The 24,373-nt window shown below is 38.4% G+C and overlaps 1 protein-coding gene across 6 annotated transcripts in view; it reads right to left on the reverse strand.

The window, feature by feature from the left end:
- Nucleotides 1-24,373, reverse strand: part of TBCK (TBC1 domain containing kinase) — a 251,876-nt gene that overhangs the window by 2,736 nt on the left and 224,767 nt on the right. For 2 of the 6 annotated variants that reach the window (XM_057547347.1, XM_007190993.3), the window contains exon 26: nt 1,598-4,264. In XM_057547347.1, coding sequence (XP_057403330.1) covers nt 4,154-4,264 — 111 coding nt within the window. In that variant the 3' untranslated portion in view covers nt 1,598-4,153. Of the gene's footprint in view, nt 1-1,594; nt 4,265-19,174; nt 19,252-24,373 lie in introns of those variants that run through there. The other 4 variants (XM_057547348.1, XR_451833.2, XM_007190994.3 and 1 more) reach the window with 4 other exon arrangements.

Below are 24,373 nucleotides of genomic sequence, written 5' to 3' on the forward strand. Positions count from 1 at the left end.
GCTATTCCAAGACAAGAGGAGCCAGTTCTAGCACACTATAAGCCCCAAAACAGTAAATTATTCTACCCTAAAAGACTGAAAAGTATGCTAATATAGTTGAGAAGAAATTAATGATGGTAAACAAAAAAAAGTTTCCAGCCTTAATGAGAAAATTAATGCATGGATTGTCTCAATTTTTAATACTTTGACTAGTGACCACACTGTAACAGTTTTAAAAAAGAATGGTAGGCCACGTAATGTTTTTCAAAAAGTCACAGATACAGGGTTTCCCTGGTGGCGCAGTGGCTAACAATCCGCCTGCAAATGCAGGGGTCACGGGTTCGAGCCCTGGCCCAGGAAGATCCCACATGCTGCAGAGCAACTAAGCCCGTGAGCCACAACTACTGAGCCTGCGCTCTAGAGCTCATGAGCCACAACTACTGAGCTTGCGTGCCACAGCTACTGAAGCCCGCGCGCCTAGAGCCCGTGCTCTGCAACAAGAAAAACCACTTCAATGAGAAGCCCGTGCACCGCAACGAAGAGTAGCCCCCACTCGCTGCAACTAGAGAAAGCCACGTGCAGCAATGAAGACCCAATGCAGCCAAAAATAAATAAATAAAATAAATTTATAATCAAAAATAAATTTATAAAAAAAAGTCACAGATACATATAAAGACAGTATTAGTTTCAAAAGTTGAATCTTTTAGTATGGCAGGAAGCAATATTTAGAATCTGATCTAATGCTTTAAGTGCTCTTGCTATAGCTCCAAGATTAGTCTTAAGCCAAGACAGGACAGTGTTTACATCTCCACCACACAAAGGATTAATATATGATATTAAGGAATGTTGGCAATACTGTACCTTGGTACCCATTCATGCATTGCTTATTGGTCACCATGAGCATTAGAACAGAATAGTATTATTGAAATGCTGCAAACTAAAAATGAGTCCTCTGAAAGGGATGAGAAAGGATATCAAAGAATGTCTATTAGACCTATTTTTATTATTATTTTTAAATTTAGCATTTCTATGTTTTGGGAAAGGGATGCAACTAGCTTAGCTTATTCTGTTGTTGGAAGTTATTTGCTCCAATTTCTAGGATTATAGAATTTTAGAGTTGGGTAGAATATTCGAGATCCTTTCTTCACTGCGTGAATTGAGATTTCCATTTATTTATATATCATCAGGTACCAGATAAGTTTGGCACTTGAAAAATTACCTGGGTTTTTTCTATTCATATAAAATCTCTAAGCTAGAGGTTCAATTCAGTTTCACGTTTATCAAGCATCTCCAGTGTACTGGGTTGCTGAAGATAACAAGAGGTATAAATTATGGACTCTGACTTTAAAGGGAGCTCGTATTTTAAAAATAGGGGTTCCAAATGTGAACAGATAATTGCAAAGTGATGTAATAAGTCTGTTATTAGAAGTATGAATGGAATGCTTTGATAGACTTGAGGCTCTTAATGCAGCACGGGGAAGTCAGAGAAGACTGGAGAATATGCTACTGGTGCTGGATTATGAAGCATTTACAAATGAGTGTGTGTGTGTGTGTGTGTGTGTGTGTGTGTGTGTGTGTGTGTGTGTATGTGTCTATGGGGCTGGTGGTGGTAGTAAGGGCATTCCAGGCAGAGGGAAGAGACTGCTGATGCCAGAAACAAACAGTGTTGACAGTGACAGTGTAGGAGTCAATAATATATTAAAAACGACCTCTACAAAGGTTTAATTCAACACATAGGTGTTGAGGTCAACTTTGTTGAAATCATCTGCCATCAAATAACATGCCCTTCATGTAGACATGGCAGTGACTGTATGCTCTTTCTTATTTTACTGTTGAGAATATTACATATTATTCGTAATTTCAATGTTTAAAAAAACTTCCATTTTTTTCAAAATAAGCCTAAACGTATCAAGTTTTAAGAAAGACCAATTGCAAAATTGTGAGGGAGGTTGGCTACTATTATCTGCTCCCACAGCTCTCCTCACAACACTCAGGTCTTCACTCTCTCTCACTACCTACCACCCCGTTCAGTTCAAATCTCTGCTGCTCCATCTTTCCTCTGCTTTCTCAGGAAGGCAAAGTTAAGACTCAGAACCATTCCTTCCAAATGATCATCAGTGCTGCACTATGATTATGAAGTCAAATAAGTCATCAAAGATTGAAGGCAAGGGCAGGAGGACTTATTTTCCTAACCAGGGTAGATAATGGCCCAAAAATGATGTTAGAGAAATCATGGTAAAATTTTCTTTTCTCATTAATTCTCACATTTTTTCTTTGTATATTATGTAAAGATCACAGAATGATATAACCACTGATTATGTCAGTGTCTTATAAATAGTAGGTATACAAAATGTATTTGGTGAATGACTGAATATAATTGAGCAAAACAAACAAAATAACACTGCTGCTGGGATAACTTGATAGCCACATGCAAGAACGAAGTTGGATACTTAACCTCACTCCATGTACAAAAATTAAATTAAAGACCTTGGGAGAGGTCAATGGGGAATGACTGCTAATAGGTATAGGATTTCTTTTTTGGGTTTTGAAAATGTTCTGAAATTAGATAGTAGTGATGATTACACAGGTTTGTGAATCTACTAAAAAACATGAATTGTACATTTTAAAAGGGTGAATTTTAAGGTATGTGATTATATCTGAATAAAAAAATAGATGCCCAAAACACCCAAAACAAACAGCAACAATAAAACCATAGTTAAGAAAGGTTCATTGAGGCTCTCATTGAAATGTTCTACCTAGGTAGTCCTAACATTGAAGAAGAATATAAGTTAAAGATGAAAGAACATGTTTTAGTTAAAACAAAATTGAAAATAATAAAAAAGATGTACTGTATTTTAATAATTCTAAGATGCATATTTTTTTCACATTTCTGAAATGGAAATGAATCTTATCATTGCTGGTGTGTCACAGTTTATTTGGCTGCTTTTTTTCTTTCTTCATGGTACATAAAATTGTGATATATCTTAGCTTCAGTGAAATGCTTAATTTTTTGAATAATGTGACAGAGGCTGCCAGTTGTTCCTCAATGTATTTGCCTCTTCTCACACAGTAATAAAATTTTTTAACTGGGTAAATGGCTGCCCAGCCAAAACTGTATTCCAGATTTTCTTGATAGCTAGTTGTGGCCACATGTGTAAGTTCTGGTGAGTGGTGTGTACGCAGAAGTAATATGTGCACCTTCTGGTTTGTGCCCTTAAAGAGAAGGAGCATGCCCTCCTTTCTCTCCTTTCTTTCCTCCCTCCTTACTTTTTCCTTCTCTCTTTTTTTTTTTCCCCTCCCTCCTTCATTCCCTTCCTTCTAAATTGTAGATATGATGGTGGGAGCTAACGGCCATCTTGATCTATGAGATAGAAACTAAGTGTTGAGGGTGGTAAAGAATGAGAACAGACACCTGAGTTCTTAATGATAATGAAACCAATATACACTAGCCCTAGATTGACTATGCAGACTTTTATGTGAGAGACAAATAAAGTTCTAGCTTGTCTAAGTCACTCTTATTTTGGGTGTCTCAGCTACAGGAGCTGAAAAAATATTCTATATAATATGAATGGTTTCTGACTTTCATTTTTCTGGAAGTAAACTGTTATTACTTTCTCCAAAGGGTTAAATTCTACTCCCTCTAAACACACACACACACACACACACACACACATATATATCTGGGCCCAAAATGAGTTACCAAATATAGCATTTACTTATAAGGAATGTATTGTGAATAGCTTTTCAGTTTTCATTATCATGGAAGGATGATTTCAGCTCACATGCAGCCTATATTTCTAAAGAATACCTTTGTTAGGACTGTCTGTTCAGTGCAATGGAAGACAGCCTTTTCAGTGTAACTGAGACTTCTCGATAATGCTAAATCTGCCTCGTCAGTTGAATTCTTCTGGCTTTGCGTTGGTGTGGTAAAAATACGTGATCGGATTTCATTGTTAAGAAAATTCTTTCAGGAATACATGTACAGTCAAGTTTGTTGCCTGGATAGCTGAACATTTCGGTCATGAGATTAAAAATAAAATGTCTCATGACAAAACTTGAAATGGAAATGTAACAATCTGGAAGTCTAGTTCTGCCTTAGAGTGGCAAGGCTGTGAAGAGCTGTGCTGCTGGGGGTGATGCCACTCTGTCCTTTTGACAGCCAGACTCCTGTTCTTCATATTTGAGGAGATGGGACAGTGAGGAGGCCTGTTGGCTTGAGCTTATTAATGCCACCATCTAGAATACAGATTCTTGGATACTTCATCTTCACAAGATGAGCCGCAAACTGAAAAAAAAGAAGGACAAATTTATAAAGGATACACAAAATTGATATATCTCCAATCCCGTTTTTTTCTCAAGCTGTGATAGACAAATGATAATGATAATGTTATTACTGCTGTCACTGTTCTATCAACGAATCATTAGTTTTTAATATAAATTAAATCCCTCTTTTCAAACGTATTTATGCTATGGGATAAATGTCTCTTTAATTCTCTTGTAAACTTGTTTGAATAAGGCAATAAATATACTTGATAAACAATTCAAACAGTATAAAAGGGTATACCATGAGACTATGCAGGTAAATTCCTCCTACCTCTGTTCTCAGTCTCCCTCTCCAGAGAACATTAATATTCCTATTTTTCATATATCCTTCCAGTGAGAGTCAAAACATTCTCAAATCTATATTTTGAACAATTTTTACAGTATTTTCAACATATTAGTTATTGCAATTACATGCACAATATCCCAGAGAAGGCCCATGAACTGGTTCTAACATGTTTTTGGAGCAACTGCAATGAACAGTTTGAGACCATAAATTTGGAATAGATTTGAAGGACTGCTCCAAGAAGTCTTCTAGATGCCTGGCAAAGCAGGGCTTTGAAAAATTATCAAGACATACACATTTCTCTCTGACTTACCCATGTCTACCTATCCAGGATCATTGACTATCTTTCTCTACTCCTTGTACTTTACGATGAAGCAGTCCTGGACTGTAATCAATCCCCTGACAGATGGGATCACTTTAGGATTCAGAGTCTTTTTTGGTTGTGCACTGTCTGTTGGAAACATGCTCCATTTCCCACCAACTCCTCGTCCCCGTTTTAGTTTCTCCTCACAAGCAACCCCCCACCCCGACCTGCCTAATTTCTACTTACTTCCTTACTCAGGCAATTCCTTGTTTAGGAGCTAAGTTTCCATTAGGGGCCCCTCTTTTCAGGCCCCCAGATTTTTTGTGCAAATCTCTACCTTTGGCTTACCACATTTATTTAAATTGCCCATTTAAGAGCCTGCTTCCTCTAGCAAACTGTAAACTCCTCTAGGACAGTGAGAGTGTTGTTTCTTGTTTTCTTTTTTTTTTTAACATCTTTATTGGAGTATAATTGCTTTACAATGTTGTGTTGGTTTCTGCTGTATAACAAAGTGAATCAGCTATATGCATACGTATATCCCCATATCCCCTCCCTCTTGCATCTCCCTCACACCCTACCTATTCCACCTCTCTAGGTGGTCGCAAAGCACTGAGCTGATCGCATAGCACTGTGCTATGCAGCTGCTTCCCGCTAGCTACCTATTTTACATTTGGTAGTGTATATATGTCCATGCCATTCTCTCACTTTGTCACAGCTTACCCTTCCCCCTCCCTGTGTCCTCAACTCCATTCTCTACATCTGCATCTTTATTCCTGTCCTGCCCCTAGGTTCTTCAGAACCTTTTTTTTTTTTTAGGTTCCATATATATGTGTTAGCATATGGTATTTGCTTTTCTCTTTCTGACTTACTTCACTCTGTATGACAGACTCTAGGTCCATCCACCTCACTACAAATAACTCAATTTCATTTCTTTTTATGGCTGAGTAATATTCCATTGTATAAATGTGCCACATCTTCTTTATCCAGTCATCTGTCGATGGACACTTAGGTTGCTTCCATGGCCTGGCTATTGTAAATAGTGCTGCAGTGAACATTGTGGTACATGACTCTTTTGAATTATGGTTTTCTCAGGGTATATGCCCAGTAGTGGGATTGCTGGGTCATATGGTAGTTCCATTTTTAGTTTTTTAAGGAACCTCCATAATGTTCTCCATAGTGGCTGTATCAATTTACATTCCCACCAACAGTGCAAGAGGGTTCCATTTTCTCCACACCCGCTCCAGCATTTATTGTTTGTAGATTTTTTTGATGATGGCCATTCTGACTGGTGTGAGGTGATACCTCATTGTAGTTTTGATTTGCATTCCTCTAATGATTAGTGATGTTGAGCATCTTTTCATGTGTTTGTTGGCAATCTGTATAACTTCTTTGGAGAAATGTCTATTTAGGTCTTCTGCCCATTTTTGGACTGGGTTGTTTGTTTTTTTGATATTGAGCTGCATGAGCTCCTTGTATATTTTGGAGATTAATCCTTTGTCAGTTGCTCCGTTTGCAAATATTTTCTCCCATTCTGAGGGTTGTCTTTTCGTCTTGTTCATGGTTTCTTTTGCTGTGCAAAAGCTTTTAAGTGTCATTAGGTCCCATTTGTTTATTTTTAATTTCCATTTCTCTAGGAGGTGGGTCAAAAAGGATCTTGCTGTGATTTATGTCATAGAGTGTTCTGCCTATGTTTTTCTCTAAGAGTTTTATAGTGTCTGGCCTTCCATTTAGGTCTTTAATCCATTTTGAGTTTATTTGTGTGTATGGTGTTAGGAAGTGTTCTAATTCATTCTTTTACATGTAGCTGTCCAGTTTTCCCAGCACCACTTATTGAAGAGGCTGTCTTTTCTCCATTGTATACCCTTGCCTCCTTTATCAAAGATAAGGTGACCATATGTGCGTGGGTTTATCTCTGGGCTTTTAATCCTGTTCCATTGATCTATATTTCTTTTTTTGTGCCAGTACCATACTGTCTTGATTACTGTAGCTCTGTAGTATAGTCTGAAGTCAGGGAGCCTGATTCCTCCAGCTCCATTTTTCTTTCTCAAGATTGCTTTGGCTATTCGGGGTCTTTTGTGTTTCCATACAAATTGTGTAATTTTTTGTTCTAGTTCTGTGAAAAATGCCATTGGTAGTTTGATAGGGATTGCATAGAATCTGTAGATTGCTTTGGGTAGTATAGTCCCTAGTGCCTGGCATAGGGCAGGGGCTCAATATATGCCTATTGGTCTCAAATAAACTATGGTAAAGGACAAATACCCAAGGGCAAAAGGGTAAAGAAGTAGAGGTTAAGTAAAGAAAGTTTTCTTTAGCTCTCTGGCCATTCTCTGTCTATAGGTGGTGTCCTATTCCTCCCCCTTGGGTGTTTGTGTCCTCACGTTTTTCTCAATTACTTTATCATAACCTGATCTCAGATCCTTCAAGAAAAATAACTAATACCTGCTCACAGTGCTATTGCTTCTTGGGAGTATTTGAAGCTTAATATTGGTGAAGTCTCAAGCCAGCAGTCTAGACTTTATGGGTTCAAAAGAATCAGCTGAGTGGTTTGGTCAGGATAATTTCAAGGCCTCACTCAGAGATTCTGTTTATTGATCTGCGGCTCAGGAATGTGTTTTTTGTTTTTGTTTTTATTTTTCAACAAACACCATTAGATGATTCTAAAGCAGGTCTGTGGACAATATTTTGAAAAATACTATCTTTTTTTTTTTTTTAAAGTCATAAGCAAATGGCTGTATTTTTTCTTTTTTTAAAAAAATTAATTAATTTATTTTTGGCTGTGTTGGGTCTTCGTTTCTGTGCGAGGGCTTTCTCTAGTTGTGGCGAGCGGGGGCCACTCTTCATCGCGGTGCACGGGCCTCTCACTGTCACGGCCTCTCTTGTTGTGGAGCACAGGCTCCAGACACGCAGGCTCAGTAGTTGTGGCTCACGGGCCTAGTTGCTCCGCGGCATGTGGGATCTTCCCAGACCAGGGCTTGAACCCGTGTCCCCTGCATTGGCAGGCAGATTCTCAACCACCACGCCACCAGGGAAGCCCCTGAAAAATACTATCTTAAGCCCAAGGATAAAGATATCAGTAAGTAGGTGAAATATTGGCTTGGCCAAAAAGTTCATTCGGTCTTTTTCCGTAAGATGGCTCTAGTAGCATTTAGTTGCTTTTAATTTCACTTGAAACAATTTTGTTAGACTGTACTGTGACAGCTGTCATAGAAGCGTGCATTTAAAAAAAAAACTTATCAAAACTGGTGAATTTTTGTGTAGCCATTTTAATATTGAAGATGGAAGAAAAAAGCAACATTTTCGGCATATTATGCTTTATTATTTCAAGAAAGGTTAAAAACGCAACTGAAACGCAAAAAAAGATTTGTGCAGCATATGGAGAAGATGCTGTGACTGATCGAACGTGTCAAAAGTGGTTTGCAAAGTTTCGTGCTGGAGATTTCTCACTGGCTGATGCTCCACGGTTGGGTAGACCGGTTGAAGTTGACAGCGATCAAATTGAGACATTAATTGAGAACACTGAGCATTATACCATGAGGGAGATAGCCGACATACTCAAAATATCCAAATCAAGCGTTGAAAATCATCTGCACCAGCTTGGTTATGTGAATCGCTTTGATGTTTAGGTTCTACATAAGTTAAGTGAAAAAAACCTTCTTGACCATATTTCCACATGCGATTCTCTGCTGAAACGTAATGAAAATGTTCTGTTTTTAAAACAAATTGTGATGGCCGATGAAAAGTGGATACTGTACAATAATGTGGAATGGAAGAGATCGTGGGGCAAGCGAAATGAACCACCACCAACCACACCAAAGGCCGGTCTTCATCCAAAGAAGGTGATGTTGTATATATGGTGGGATTGGAAGGGAGTCCTCTATTATGAGCTCCTTCCAGAAAACCAAACGATTAATTCCAACAAGTACTGCTCCCCATTAGACCAACTGAAAGCAGCACTCGACAAAAAGCATCCAGAACTAGTCAACAGAAAATGCATAATCTTCCATCAGGATAATGCAAGACTGCATGTTTCTTTGATGACCACGCAAAACTTGTTGCAGCTTGGCTGAGAAGTTCTGATTCATCCACCGTATTCACCAGACATTGTACCTTCGGATTTCCATTTATTTCAGTCTTTACAAAATTCTCTTAACGGAAAAAATTTCGATTCCCTGGAAGACTGTAAAAGGCACCTGGACCAGTTCTTTGCTCCAAAAGATAAAAAGTTTTGGGACGATGGAATTATAAAGTTGCCTGAAAAATGGCAGAAGGTAGTGGAACAAGACGGTGAATACACTGTTCAATAAAGTTCATGAAAAATGTGTCTTTTATTTTTACTTAAAAACCGAAGGAACTTTTTGGCCAACCCACACATGTTGTTGGACTCAGATCTTAGCAATTTTCAAAACAACTAACAGAAAAGGAACTCAGTACTGCTGACCCCACTTAACTTCTCCACCATTCTCTGCAATGCCTTAAGAGAGATTCAAATGCTGTTCATGTTTTAGAGCATAAGCTCTTTTAGAGCCACTGAGGATATCCTTAATAGTAATTTATGTTGAAGAGAAATAGTGTACTGTATTTCAAAAGGTATCAAGTGAGCTGATCTTCCTCCTGTGCTTCTTGCTTATTTCTCTTTCAACCAGTCCTTAAGAACAGAGGCACCAGATTCACCTGTCCCAAGTCACATGTGCAGGCAGCACAGTCTCTGGTACCATATGATTACTGAAACATCTTGGCTTCATTCTCCCACATGCAGCAATACAATTACCATTTAGGTTGAAATTCTAAGATAAACATATCATTACTCAAAAGGGCTTGTGGATAAGCAGTGTTAGCGTTCAGTACTTTCAAAACACTACAGAAATCAGAAAATGAGTAAGAAAGGACTTACTGTACATTTACCTAATCTCTCTTAAACTATGCTGTAGAGCTGGAAAGAGCTCCCACTGTTATTGTAAGGAGGGACATAACAAGTAGGCTGCTACTGAGCTGGAAAATGGTGAAGGCAAAGCAGGCAGAACAGAGCATTTTAGAACAATCAGGCTGCTGCGATGTGGGAGGTCTAAGAAGAAAAGCAGAAATGGAGTACAAGGAGATGGCAAATGTTCAGGTGCCTTGAAATGAAGCAAGCCTGCGCCTAAGCAAAGAAAAAGAGCAAGTGTTGAGTTTTCAGGTTAAGATTACGAGTTCTGCTCCTCCAATCCTCTGCTTGTGGTTCCAATTATCCATGTTACATATTGGCCCCTAACAGTGAAGCCACGACAGCATCTTTCCACTCCTACCCTGGAAAGAGTTATTCTCCATCTATTCATTCATTTGTTCATTCACTTGTCAATCAAACATTTCACTGAATTCCTACTAAGTACCAGGCACGGTTTCAGTTTTTGCAGTGCTTACAGTTCAGTGGAGGAGACAGTAGCAAACAGTATTAAGCAGTATGGCTATTACAAAAACAAAAGTTCAAGGTACTCCTGAATTTAACAGGGGTTAGGGGGCTGTTGCCCTCTCCCCATTCCTCTTTCATTAGTAACACCTGGAGGAAATGAGAACCCGGAAGTGATGGTCACTGTCGTTACACTGATCAGGTAGCGCTCTCTGAGTCTATAGCTTGACAGGTTAGGGAGGAAAGAAAGGGCTATGAATCCACTGTGTGAAAAAAGCCATGCCACTTATGGAGAAGATGTATGGTGGAACAGAGGAGAACCAGGCACACAGAGTTCAGGGTTTCATCCATCTTTTACTTTCCACCTGGAGTTGGCAGCTTTACTGAGTGAATAGACAGGGTACTGGACTCTGGTGATGAAGCGTCTGGTGTAGACTACAGCTGCAGCTTTGGGAGAGGCCTGACTTCAAACAGAAATCATAAACGTAGACTTATTGAATGATATCCTTGGTGGAAGGGGCAAGATATCATATTGGACCAGTGTTATGAAGACATCAGAATCATCTAGGTGCTTTCAGTAAAACACTGATACCCAGGCCCACTCCATACCAGTAAGAAGTAGAGTTTCTTGGGATGAAGCTCCAGCAACATTTTTGGTTTTTTTCACCTATAATTCTAGGTGATTCTATTGTGTAGCCAGATTGAGGACTGCTTTATTACATAATGAGATTCATTTGCTGGTCAGGTTTGTCTGGGACTTCAAACTGTAATTTTTATAAGTATAGTACTGTGTGGAGAGCAAGTCACTTTGCACTAAAAGAGGCTGCCATGTTGTGGGGCTGGAATTTGTAAGGCCAAGTCCTGCCTGGAGACAATGGGGCTCCTCAAACTGCACAACCAGTTGAGATCTAGCAGGCAACATCCTACGTGGAGTTGGCAGAATCTGGTATTTGCTGGGATAGAATTTTGGGAATCACAGACTGCAGGGGCAGCTGCATTTCTTGTGGAAAGTACTCCCATTTGGAGAGGGCAAAGCTCTGGCATTTTTATCATTCCTCTGGTTAGTGGGATCTGGTGGTGGTACTCGTTTCTAGGGCTTGGGTAGGCACACCTCAAATCATCACTGTCTGAAAGTGGCAGGCTCTTGTGGGTGCCACTCCATCTTGTTTTCTCTCTTTATCTTGCATCTGAGCTTGGACTAAGAGGCTGGCATGTTTGTCTAGTGGAAGTCAAGTTCTACTGTAGCAGGAGAATGAGTGGAGGAAAGGGATTTTTGAACTGCCACAGAGTAGTGCATGTTAACTAAGGTCAAGAAATTAAAGCTGAGAACAGGTAAGATTTGTGAGGGGCACAGAACAGGATCATGTTGTTTCTCACTGGGTATCCTAGGACACAGTTTTGGGTGGAACCTATAGTAGCAGCAGGAAGCTAAGAAAACTGGGCTCCTCAAGATTCTGCAAGGAGCACATTGCAGACAATTAAGCACCTTGCAAACAATTAATTGGCCTTGTGAGTTTTAAGTTCATATTGGGGACTGGACAATGGGCATGAATTGACCAACTCGCTGGTGAAGCTCAAGCTGAGAAGTCTCTCTCTTCCATTTATTTGTCCATTCCTTTCCCCAACAAATAATGCTAAATTTGGGCTAATATTTCAAAAGTGAAATATCACTTTTGGTTGGATATGAAACTGAATAAGGGAACTGGCAATGAACCTGTAATGAGCAACTGTAGCAATTTCATTTTCTTGGTTTTATGGATGTGAAGCTGATGCTGTGCTAGTTTTATGTGTCCTCTTGATCCTCTGGAATGCTGAAAATATGGTGCACATTTAATATTTCTGGCACCGTGTGGCTAGAGCTAGGCTGATACTTTATGCATATTATGTACCTATTTCTAAGAGTTTGGCTGGACAACTCAGATAAACATATTTGATATGAGAAGTAAGATATGGGGTGATTTCTCCATCTGGAGTATAGTGTGGCCTTAAATATAACTCAAGGACTGTCTTGTCCTGATTATTTAAGAGATTTCTGGAGTCATTAATAAATGTCTTGATCATTTTAACTGCCCAACTCAGTGATCCCAATTAGAAACATAAGAGCTGTGACAAGGATTAGCAGGAAAGAGGTAGAAATGATTTAACTAATACTCCACTGATCTCTTCCCTCAATTATACAATAACTTTAAAATGTCATTTTTTGTTTTGTTCCTTATTATGTTCCTCCCACAACTGAGAAAAGTATTCTGTCTCCTGCTAGTTTTCTGTACCCAGATATTTTATAATTAACACACTGACATTTATTTTCTTAAGAGTACTACATACGTTTATTTTTATAAATAAACTACATAAGAAAACCCTTGCACTTTGTTGGTGGGAATGTAAATTGTTGCAGCCATTATGGAAAACAGTATGGACGTTCCTCCAAAAACTAAAACCAGAATTACCATATGACCCAGAAATCCCACTTCTGGGTATATATCCAAAGGAAATGAAATCTGGATCTTGAAGAGGTATCTGCATTCCCATGTTCATTGCAGCACTATTTACAATAGCCAAGATATAGAAACAACCTACACGTACCCCTATGTTCATAGCAGCACTATTCACAATAGCCAAGACATGGAAACAACCTAAATGTCCATCAATGGATGAATCGATAAAGAAGATGTGGTACATATATACAATGGAATACTACTTAGCCATAAAAAGGAACAAAATAATGCCATTTGCAGCAACATAGAAGCAACTAGAGATTATCATACTAAGTGAAGACAGAAAGAGAAAGACAAATACCATAAGATATCACTTATATGTGGAATCTAAAATATGACACAAATGAACCTATCTGTGAAACAGAAACAGAATTACGAACATAGACAACAGACTGGTGGTTGCCAAGGGGGAGGGGTTTGGGACAGGGATGGACTGGGAGGTTGGAGTTAGTAGATGTAAGCTTTTATATATGGAATGGATAAACAACAAGGTCCTACCGTATAGCATAGAGAACTATACTCAATATCCTATGATAAACCATAATGGAAAAGAATATTAAAAAAAAAGAATGTATATATATGTTTAACTGAATCACTTTGCTGTACAGCAGTAATTAACACAACATTGTAAATTAACTATACTTCAATTAAAAAAAAAAGAAACAACCTAAATGTCCATTGACAGATAATGGATCAAGAAAATGTGGTGTATATATACAATGGATTATTAGTCAACCTTAAAAAAGGAAATCCCGCCATTTGCGATACATGGGTGAACCTGGAGGACATATGCTAAGTGAAATAAGCCAGAGACATAAAAACAAATATGTATGATTTCACTTACATGTGGAATCAAAAATAGTCAAGTTCATAGAAGCAGAGGTAGAATGGTGGTTGCCAGGGGTGAGGGGGTCAATGGGAGGACATGGGCAGATGTTGGTCAAAGGGTACAAAGTTTCAGTTGTGCAAGATGAATAAGTTCTGGAGATCTAATATACAGCATGGTGACTAGTTACTATATATAGCAAGTATAACAATACCTCATTGTATACTTGAAATTTGCTAAGAAAAAAAAAATGGTGAAGTGATGGATATATTAATTAGCTTGATTTTGGTGATCATTTCATAATGTATACATATATCAAAACATCAAGATGTATACTTTTAATATATACAGTTCTTCTGTGTCAATTATACCTCATTAACAGTGAAAAAAAAAGGAATGCTATATAAGGTTTGAAATCAGTTTTCACAGTATTAACATCTAATAACGATTAGGCAGTGGCTACCTTACTTTCTTATTTCACTCATATAAGTAAAATCAGCTGGAAGGCAAAACCAAGAAGGTGAACACAAGGCCAGTAATCATCTTACACCTTACCAAAGGCACTCGTGACAAGTAAGGAGCAAAACAGGTAATTCCAGGGTATTACTCTAGCATGTTATATACTGGAATATGGTTAATTATGCAGTAAGAAAAAAAAGGGAGAGTTTACAAAAACAGACATTATATGGTCTAAGTGTTCTGGTCCATGTTTATTTGAGAGAGAACTATCCTAATGGTGTCTGGGATATTCAGAATCCATGCTATGGTGTATATTAGTCTTCTATTCTTGGAACTAATCTTTGGGGATTAGGAAATGGGATAGTGTACAGATTTCATCTTAAAAAACATTGTTTATAGTTTGTGTTATACAAGGGGACATACACATAATTGTAGCGCACTAACTCAAAGTGTTTAAAAGACATTTTTAAAAAGTCTTCAAAAGTTATCAATATAAAAAACATTTATACAAAAAAGTAATGATGAAGTTTATAAATATAGAAATAATAAACTTTGTGTGATAATTTTAATATAGAAGGCCACAGAGTAGTCAGATCAGAGACAATGTCCTCAGTCCATTTCCACAGTTAAGGAACTGAAGTAGATGAAGAATATGAAGATAATGCAGTGAAAGTTTCACTTTCTATTCTTGGTCTCCATGCTTATTTTTTAGTAAGTTACAGTGCTATTCTCTCAATGAGTTCAGTAATTTTTAGTGGTATGTGGGCCACTCAAGGGGTATATGAGAAAAAGAGAAGTTAATATTTTCATGTGCAATTATAAAGTTCTCTTCTTTGTCTCTTCTATTTTACTGTCTTATATATAATTCTAACAAAATCCCATGAGTAAAGGAAAGGAAAATAATTTTAATGTTTTAAAGTATACATTTTAAATAGAAACGGCAAGGAAAATAAATATTTCCCGAAGTCACATGATGTCAGCATAAGTCAATGCAACTTTCTGCTCCATTGTTTGCTTTGTTTACATCTCAATAACAGATATTTTTTTCCTCACGTGTCCAAATGATATTTTCCTTTCCTTTCTCTTCCATTTTCCTTTGATCTCTTGTTTTCTTTGTTGATCTCCTCTACCAATCACTGGGACTAAATCAAATTTTTCTTATTTATAAGCTATTTTGTAATGGAGACAATGGATTTTTACAATTTTTTGAAACAAATGTAAGTTGTATCTTTTTTTAATGGTCTTTCGACAATCTCTTGTTCAGGTTATCACCTGGAATTTGTTTCCTTTCCTAAAATAATATATTTATAAGTTTTAAATTTTAGTTATGGTAAAGAAAAACCCTACATTTTTTTTAAAAATTAATTTTTACTGGAGTATAGTTGCTTTACAATGTTGTGTTAGTTTCTGCTGTACAGCAAAGTGAATCAGCTATACGTATAAATATATCCCCTCTTTTTTGGATTTCAAACCCATTTAGGTCACCACAGAGCATTGAGTAGAGTTCCCTGTGCTATGCAGTAGGTTTTCATTAGTTATCTATTTTATACATAGTAGTGTATATGCCAATTCCTATCTCCCAATTCATCCCACCCCCTCCTTCCTCCCTTGGTATCCATACGTTTAAGAAAAACCCTACATCTTTTTGTTCTGTATTGTAGAATACTAACTGTTTATAAGTGGAAGGATTCTATATATATCCATCTAGTTTTAACTCCCCTTTGAATTCCAGTCTGAACCTCTAAATGCTTGACTGACATTTTTTATACTGATGTCCCATTAGCACCTCAAACACAGTATGTCCAAAATTCATTACATTCTCTCCAAATTTACTTTATTTTTCTCTTTCTTATTTCTGTTAAAGGTATCAGCAACCTCCCCCCAAAACCAAAGATGGAAACTTTAAGGTGATCTTTGAGTTAAAAAAATAAAAGTCCTTTGGCTCTATATTATTCAGTTAGGCACAAATCTGTGTTAGTTCTGTGATTTGTCTTGGATCTATTCCCTCTTTTTCCATTCCTCTGCTCCTACTCCATTTTAGACCCCAATTACTCTTGAATTAGTTCCTAAGTGGTTCCTGCATTTTTAGTTTTTCCCTTTCCCTTTTACCTAGCACTCTGCAGCCTACATGGTAACATTATGGAAGACCCTTAGGAAATCCTGAGACTCCAGTAACTGCTGTGTAGAGATATTTTCCTTCCTAGGGCTATTGCCCTTAAGCAAGATGAGTCAAGATCTGTGGATCCCTTCCAAGGAATAGCTTGTTTATCCATAGTCAGTAAGAACAATTTGTAGTACGTACCTAAAAGCTCTCATTCAAAGTTTCATTTTGATAATATTAAGTCTAAAGTTTCTTCGAATTTTGAGAACAACAAAAGAAATTCTTCAATTTAGACTTACACTTGCTTATTCTTTATATAAATACATACATTTATTTATATTTAAGTTAAAGGTTAATGAGAAAGAAGGTTGTCCTTTAGTATCCCAAATAAAGGTAAGAGAAGATAGTGACAGGATGTTACCAGATGCCTTGAATCATATAATAAAAGCAGTGAGGCCGTTTCTTGAGTCTCCTTTTGAAAGTTGCAGAGCTTTGGCTATCAGTCTCAGACAAACCCCTCGGTGTCGTCTTCTCCCAACAGCCACATGAGCTTTGCTGACACTGGGGGCTTAGAAACTAGACAGTGGGAGATTGCAAGCTTGAGACAGAAGGTCAACTAAAGGTAGAATCTGGAAAGAATCTGGCACTGAAATAGATTGGGAATATAGGGAGAGTGAAATTCTTTAACTGGTCTCTGGTTCTTGCTGTTTTAAAATTTCGATTTCATTGGGATCAAGGGCAAAAGAGATGGAAGACACTTTAAAAGTAATTTTCCAAATGACTTTCTAAAATACAGCTGATAGTGTCACTTTCCTTCTTTAAAACCTTTAATAGCTCCCCACTCCTAAAATGTAAACTCCCTAGCATAGCATTTAAGGCCCTCTATAACCAAAAGCTCCCCCTATCTTTCCAGCCTTATCTGTAGCTAAAATGCTCTTCAGAGAAGCCCTGTGCTTTCCAATCAGCCTGTGTTATTTCCTTTGCCTGGAATGCTGCCTCCTGACTATGGCCCTCCTCCCAACACTTTTTTTTACTGAAATCCTACCAATAATACAAGGTTTAGGTCCACTATCACCTTCTCCATGAAGCTTTAGGAATCCTTCTGTTAACTGGAAGAAACTCCCTCCTTCTCATTGATTTTCTAGAACTTTAACTATAAATCTCATAGCACATGACACATTCCACTTTGAATTTTAATCGGTTGTATCAGTCTTATATTCTTAACTAGACTGCAAGTTTTATAAGGGCAAGGGACCGTCTTTCTCATTTCTGTTTCCTCATAAAAGTTTCCATCATGTAGGCACTCAATGTTTGTTGTCTTAAACTAGTAGTTGATATTAGCATTTTTTCTTTTATTTTCTTCTTCTTTTTACCAATTTCTATAAGTGCATTGTCTACTGCAAACTATTATTTTTCAGGTGTTCATTCTTAACTTAGTCATTAATTCAACCATCAAATATTTATTGAATGCTTGTTACTTGAAAGGCACTATGCTAGGGGCTGGGGGTACAATGAATACAATATAATCCCTGTCCTCAATGAGCTTGGAGTTTAGTAGAAGATTCAGGTAAGTGGATAGGCGATTACAATGCCATTTGATAAATGCTACACAGGGCCATCATTTAAGGTTGTACAAATTGTGCCTTATATGAGAGAACCCAGAAAAGAGGTAAGTGGAGCATGAAATGTAGCCATCCTCTCCTTTCCAAGCTTTGCGCCCTTACATGGTGCTGTGTATCCCTAAACAAAGGATGCGTTTTTATCTAATGCACACAGAGACTCTGTATATGATAGTGGTCCCAATGCCACTATAAGAGTAAGTAAAAGACTTTCTTTTTTTTTTTTTTTTTTTTTTTTTAAAGGATTTTCTTATTTATTTATTTATTTATTTATTTATTTATTTATTTATTTTTGGCTGTGTTGGGTCTTCGGTTCGTGCGAGGGCTTTCTCCAGTTGCGGCAAGCGGGGGCCACTCTTCATCGCGGTGCGGGGACCGCTCTTCATCGCAGTGCGCGGGCCTTTCTCTATCGCGGCCCCTCCCGTCGCGGGGCACAGGCTCCAGACGCGCAGGCTCAGCAATTGTGGCTCACGGGCCCAGCTGCTCCGTGGCATGTGGGATCTTCCCAGACCAGGGCTCGAACCCGTGTCCCCTGCATTAGCAGGCAGATTCTCAACCACTGCGCCACCAGGGAAGCCCAGTAAAAGACTTTCTATGAGCACTTGGGAAGGGTACTTAGTCCCAAACTTGAGGAGTTAAGAATGAGTTCCATGAAGAAATGCTATATAAACAGCTTTTCAAGACAAATGGGAGTTACCCAGGTGAACAGAAATGAGAAGAATGCTTCAAATAGAGACAAATACAAAGAGACAGCATATAAGGAACTACAAATAGTTAATTATGGCTGGAATCTAAGAGCAGGGAGGGTGAGCTTGGAAAACAAAGCAGAGTCCAGATCATGAAGGGCCTCAAAAACCATGGTGAAGGTTTGAATTTTATTTTGAAGGCAATGGGAAGTCACAGAGCCATTCTGACGATGACCAGATCGACATTTCAAAAACCTCACTGGTTGTAGGGTAGAACTGGGGGAAGGAGGCTGCAGGCAAGGACAGTGGGAAGTTGCAGGAGGTCAGGCACGAGATATTGGTGATCTGAGTGAAGACAGTTGGGAAGTGGAGATGAGAGAATTTCAGACCTACTTAACAGCAAAGACAAATAATAATTTTCCATAAAGTTTGTTCCACCAGTCAAGAAGGTGAGAAAATCCACTATTTCAATCAAACAGGCTGGGTGGTACGGACGAAAGTGTGGGAACTTCGTAGTTAGACAATACAGAGTTTGAATCAGGGTTCTACCACTGGTTAGCCGTGGGATCTTGGGTAAGTCTCTTAGCCTTTTTGGCATTAGTTTCTTCACCTGTTAAATCTGTAACAACACACTTGAATAGTACACTTAAAGTGTTGTTGGGAGTTTTAAATTAGATATTATATCTGTAAGTGCTTGATTCATAGTAAATACTTACTGTAAAGCTAGTTTCCTCCTTTTCTCCTCTTTCCTTTCCCCGATTGATCCTTTAATAGGAGAGCCATTTACAATACCCTGAAATTGTATAGATACAAACTTAAAAAAGCAGAGTTGTCCCCAAATGGAATGTCAGGTAGGGCTTTTCAGTGTTAATGGTGAACTCTTTATGGTGAACTCTTTAACTCTAATGCTTTACAGTGTTAATGGTGAACTCTTTATGTTGGAGCAGTAATTTATACTAGTGACTCTTACAGTCTACTGGGTCATATACACTTTTGGCAATCAGAAGAAAGCTTATGAACCTGTTCTCTAAAAAAATATATATAGCACATATGTACAACACTTTACATATAATTTTAATTAGTTCAAAGACCTTCTAAAACTCGTGATGAACTCTATTAAACATTTTCCTTTATGCTAATTCATTTAATTTTAAAATTTATGATAGTTGATAGTGTCCTAGCATTTATGCATATGGTAAATTGGGATATTTCTGTAGATTTACAGTTTAGTGTTTAACAATAGCTTATACTTTCAAATAAGTTCTCTTAAGAATGGCTATGTGGATGTTTTCTGAAAAGTTGACGTTAAAGAAATAGGAGAAAACATTTTAGCTAGGACATAAAAGTTTGTTTTTATGACATAAAAACATACTGGCTCATACTGAGGCAGGAGGTAGATGGGCCCTTAGGGCAAACGGTTTGAGTTCGTTCTCTGTAGACGGATGCTCCGAGATGGGAATAACAGGACAATTTAGAGAGGAGGCTGGGCCCTGCCCAGATAGCAAATAACGAGACCATATATTCCTCATTCTCGAAGTCAGGAGGCCTCCCCAACTATACATGCGCAGAAAGCCTCCTTGGAGGTCAAAAGGGGAGTGATGTCAAGTGGCCAAATCTACCCACAGGTCTCTTCAGTAGAATCCATCTTAGCTAAGAGATGTGCACGCACACATGGGAAAATCCTGAGATATGCCAAATATGGACTTTGAACCAGGCAAATCAAAATGATTGGCCAAAGGAAACCCGCGTAAAAGTGATTCAAACTGCCACGAGGGTGTGACTCTCTCTCTGAGCCCGCCCGTGTGTCTATCCACATGTACTGTACTTTTTTTTTTTTTTAATTAATTTATTTATTTTTGGCTGTGTTGGGTCTTCGTTTCTGTGCGAGGGCTTTCTCTTGTTGCGGCGAGCGGGGGCCACTCGTCATCGCGGTGCGCGGGCCTCTCACTATCACGGCCTCTCTTGTTGCGGAGCACAGGCTCCAGACACGCAGGCTCAGTAGTTGTGGCTCACGGGCCCAGTTGCTCTGCGGCATGTGGGGTCTTCCCAGACCAGGGCTCGAACCCGTGTCCCCTGCATTGGCAGGCAGATTCTCAACCACTGCGCCACCAGGGAAGCCCTGTACTTCTTTTTTTCCTAATAAATATTTTACTTGTTTCACTACTTTCCATCTTTGTGGGAATTCTTTTTCTGCAAAGCCGCAGGGTCAGGGCCCTGTCACTGACACTGGTCTGGTGGCTAGGATTTGGTGCGCTCACTGCCGTGACCTGACCTCAATCACTGGCTGGGAGCCGAAACCCTGCTTCAAGCCGCTGCAGGCCGAGGCCACCCAAGATCAATATTAGAGGATAAGCCTCTTCTGATAAAATGCCATCATCTAATAGTATCATGTATCAGGAGCTCTAATGAGCCTTGTGGTACATTTTCCTATGATCTGCGATATTTGCGACCAGAATTTCAGCAACAATCATTTATCCACTTCTGTTTACACTAGACAATTGAGAACTGTGTCCAAGCCACTGGTCAAATTACACACAGTATACTGTGCTCTAAAAAGGATGTATACAATAAAATTTCAGATTCAAAACAGGGTTGTGATGGATCACAGCCAAGTCCCAAACTTTGTAAGTCAAGAGGGAGAGTTACTATGGTTAGTTTCTTATTCAGTCACAAACATTCCTGTGGTAAGGAGTCATGAATTAAATGGTGGGCTGTGGAGGGCAGGATAGGTATACAGAATAACACGTATTAAGACAAATAACTTTTATCCTGTGACAGTTCATGAAAATAGGTGCCATAGCTCACAAGATTCAGATTATGACTTGGCAGTTTTTCCTGAAAATTGGAAATGAGCTCCCTCTGTCTTTTTAAAAATTGCTTATACACATAATACGTCCAGTAAACCTGTTAAAAAACCAAAGCCTGGATTAGGTGTTTTAAGGTTCCCTTTACTGCAACTCCTACATTGCATTTTTTTTTTTTGTCTTTTATTTTTTATTTTATTTTATTTTATTTATTTATTATTTATGGCTGTGTTGGGTCTTTGTTTCTGTGCGAGGGCTTTCTCTAGTTGTGGCAAGTGGGGGCCACTCTTCATCGCGGTGCGCGGGCCTCTCATTATCGTGGCCTCTCTTGTTACAGAGCACAGGCTCCAGACGCGCAGGCTCAGTAATTGTGGCTCACGGGCCTAGTTGCTCCGTGGCATATGGGATCTTCCCAGACCAAGGCTCGAACCCGTGTCCCCTGCATTGGCAGGCAGATTCTCAACCACTGCGCCACCAGGGAAGCCCCCTACATTGCTTTTTAATTCACACAACTTTTGAAAGGTTACGAGAATAGGGAATCTACAGGACAGGTTTTAGTTCATGGACCTTTTAAAGTAAGTTATCCTCCATCACTTAACAAATGTAGAGTTATATAGGAGAGTTTTCACTGTTACTTTCAAGCCTCATATGATGTCTACTGTGTTCAAGTTGCATTAATATCTAAAATGTTTCCTTATAATCTGATATAAAACCACAGCCCAAACATTTGCTGACAAGAAGGCAAGGAAAAAGTCAGGAAAAAAGCCAAGTTTAACCATACCCAGTACTTACAGGTCTAACAAGACCAAGAAAGAATTCTTTGCATATTTGGAACTTATAAAGGAGATTCACTTCCTATTCTTTATCAGAATGCTTAAGATACAAGTATAAAGAGGCCTAATGTTTTCTGACAGGTAGAAGATCTCATACAAAGTAGTTAAAAGTATTATATTAATCTGACAAACTAGGCAGATACTATCTGGAGCTAGAGAAATTTACTATAGGGATAACACACGTGCTGAATTGGTTTAAAGTGTTTTCAGAGTCATTTGGTCCCCTTTGAGCACACACTTGGCATAGGATAACCTCAGATGCCTGAGGCCAAAAGCTAGGGGAAAAGCTTGAGCAAAAAGAGGAAGAAGACAGCTAGAGAGAGAAAAAGGGACTGGCAAAAGGTAAGGGCTACAAGTGATCATCATAGTATCACAAAACTTGGTTTAGCTTGGTTAAGGGATCCAGGAAATAATGAGGTGGGACTAGAGGGTGGAAGCCTTCTATTACCGCAGTACAAATTAACTTCCAACCTAACATCCGAAAGCCAAATATAACCTTGGCCTCCAGGGAAATGTAAATGAACACAAATGGAGTATTATCTTATTTTAAAAAACAGCTGCAATGTTGTGCCTTGCTTATTATAAATCTGATTATTTTCATTTGAAAACAGATGTCATATTTTAAATTTAATCCTTACATGCCAAGGGTAGAAAGCATCAGCTACTCACAATGTTTAGTCATAGAATTGCCACAAATATCATCTCTTGTGTAGGCTTCTGACTCAAATGTTATTCAGAAGTATTTATGTTTTGCTCTTTTGTTTTGTTTTTTCAGTTTTGCTTTGTTTTGTTTTAAAGAAAAGAATAATAACACACATGGCTTATTACTGCAACTGGCTCTTATGTTCTCAGATTTCTTCCGATGACAAAAGAAAAGCACTGATTTCATGCCAAGAATATAACATTTTAAGAGTAAGATGCGCTGTTCCTAATATTTTCCAAAGGGTTGTTGACAAGTCAAAGTGAAATGCAAAGATTCCTTCAATTGCTTTCTTAGATAATCTTTTGATGTGATACACTATCAGTGATGAAATCCTTGTGGTCTCATAACCACTAAATATAATCTAGATAGACAGTAATTATTTTTAAAGTCTCATGTGTTTCCGTGACTAACATAGCATTATGATGTACTGCTGAAAGGACTCACTGAAAGTAAACACCAGTTGGAGTTTCATTTTGCTCTGGTCAATGTTGTTGGCCATTTTCCTGTCTGAGACCCATCACTAGCTCAAGAGTTGAATCCTACTACATTATTTTTCCACAGCGGAGAAAATAGTATAACCCAATAACACTTTAAAGCATGCTGTTGTGCTAAGTCATCATTCTCGCTAAACATAATTTACTTCTAGGAAAGAGGTGGATTCACCATCATGTTTTGTCAAGCCGAGATATATGAAACTTTGATCTTAGGTTGGTAGTAGGGCAGTGTGAGTAATGGTTGCTACGAGTATCAAAACAAATCATACGTTTGCCCATAAATAATATTTGATTAATGCTAAAGATCAAAATTTCCTTTAAATCTGAGTAATCTGCTCAAGGATATAAAAATGAACTCTCCTCTGGGTTCATTTAATCCATGATATGGACGGTAGACTACCTCTGCCTCTCCCTATTGATCTGAATAGTTATAACCCTTAATTCTTAGATTTATACACTTGCTCTCTGAGGTTAATTCAGCATGTTTCCCTTGTATGCCCAGGGAATCTAATTCTAGTTTAGCAATTGAAGATGCAGTTTCTCATGTGAGTTTCAAAAAAGATGATTATCTCTGCAGGAAGACAAGAGTGAGACCTTGCCATGTTTTTCATTTAAATGTGACACAAAGCCTGAACTGACTTTATCCTTGTTTTGGTGCAGAGGTCTTCCTACTCCCATAAACCCTAGCAACAGATGCAATCTGTATTTGTTTGGCTTGTCAAACTAAACTTGACTATACAGCAGCAAGGATCAGCACAAAATCTGATCCACCCTTGGAACAATAGTATACATTTCAGAGACTAGGGACTCCACTCACTTGAGACTATCTCAATTTCCTTGATGCTGACATAACTTTGTTCACAAAATGTCTGGATATACTTGATTATATAATGCCTCACTGCTTTATTTAACCTGAAGGGTAAGGTGAATTAAAGATTAACTGACAAGTGAGATTTAGTAGGACTTAAGTCTGGCATGAAGAAGCCTCTACCTGGAATTCTAATTAAACTAAAAACTTTGTAGTCCTCCTTTTTTTGCCCTATTCTGGGGGGGAGCAATGTTTTATCCAGATAAGAAATGG

Source organism: Balaenoptera acutorostrata, chromosome 5, assembly GCF_949987535.1.
Source record: "Balaenoptera acutorostrata chromosome 5, mBalAcu1.1, whole genome shotgun sequence".
NCBI classification, from domain to species: domain Eukaryota; kingdom Metazoa; phylum Chordata; class Mammalia; order Artiodactyla; family Balaenopteridae; genus Balaenoptera; species Balaenoptera acutorostrata.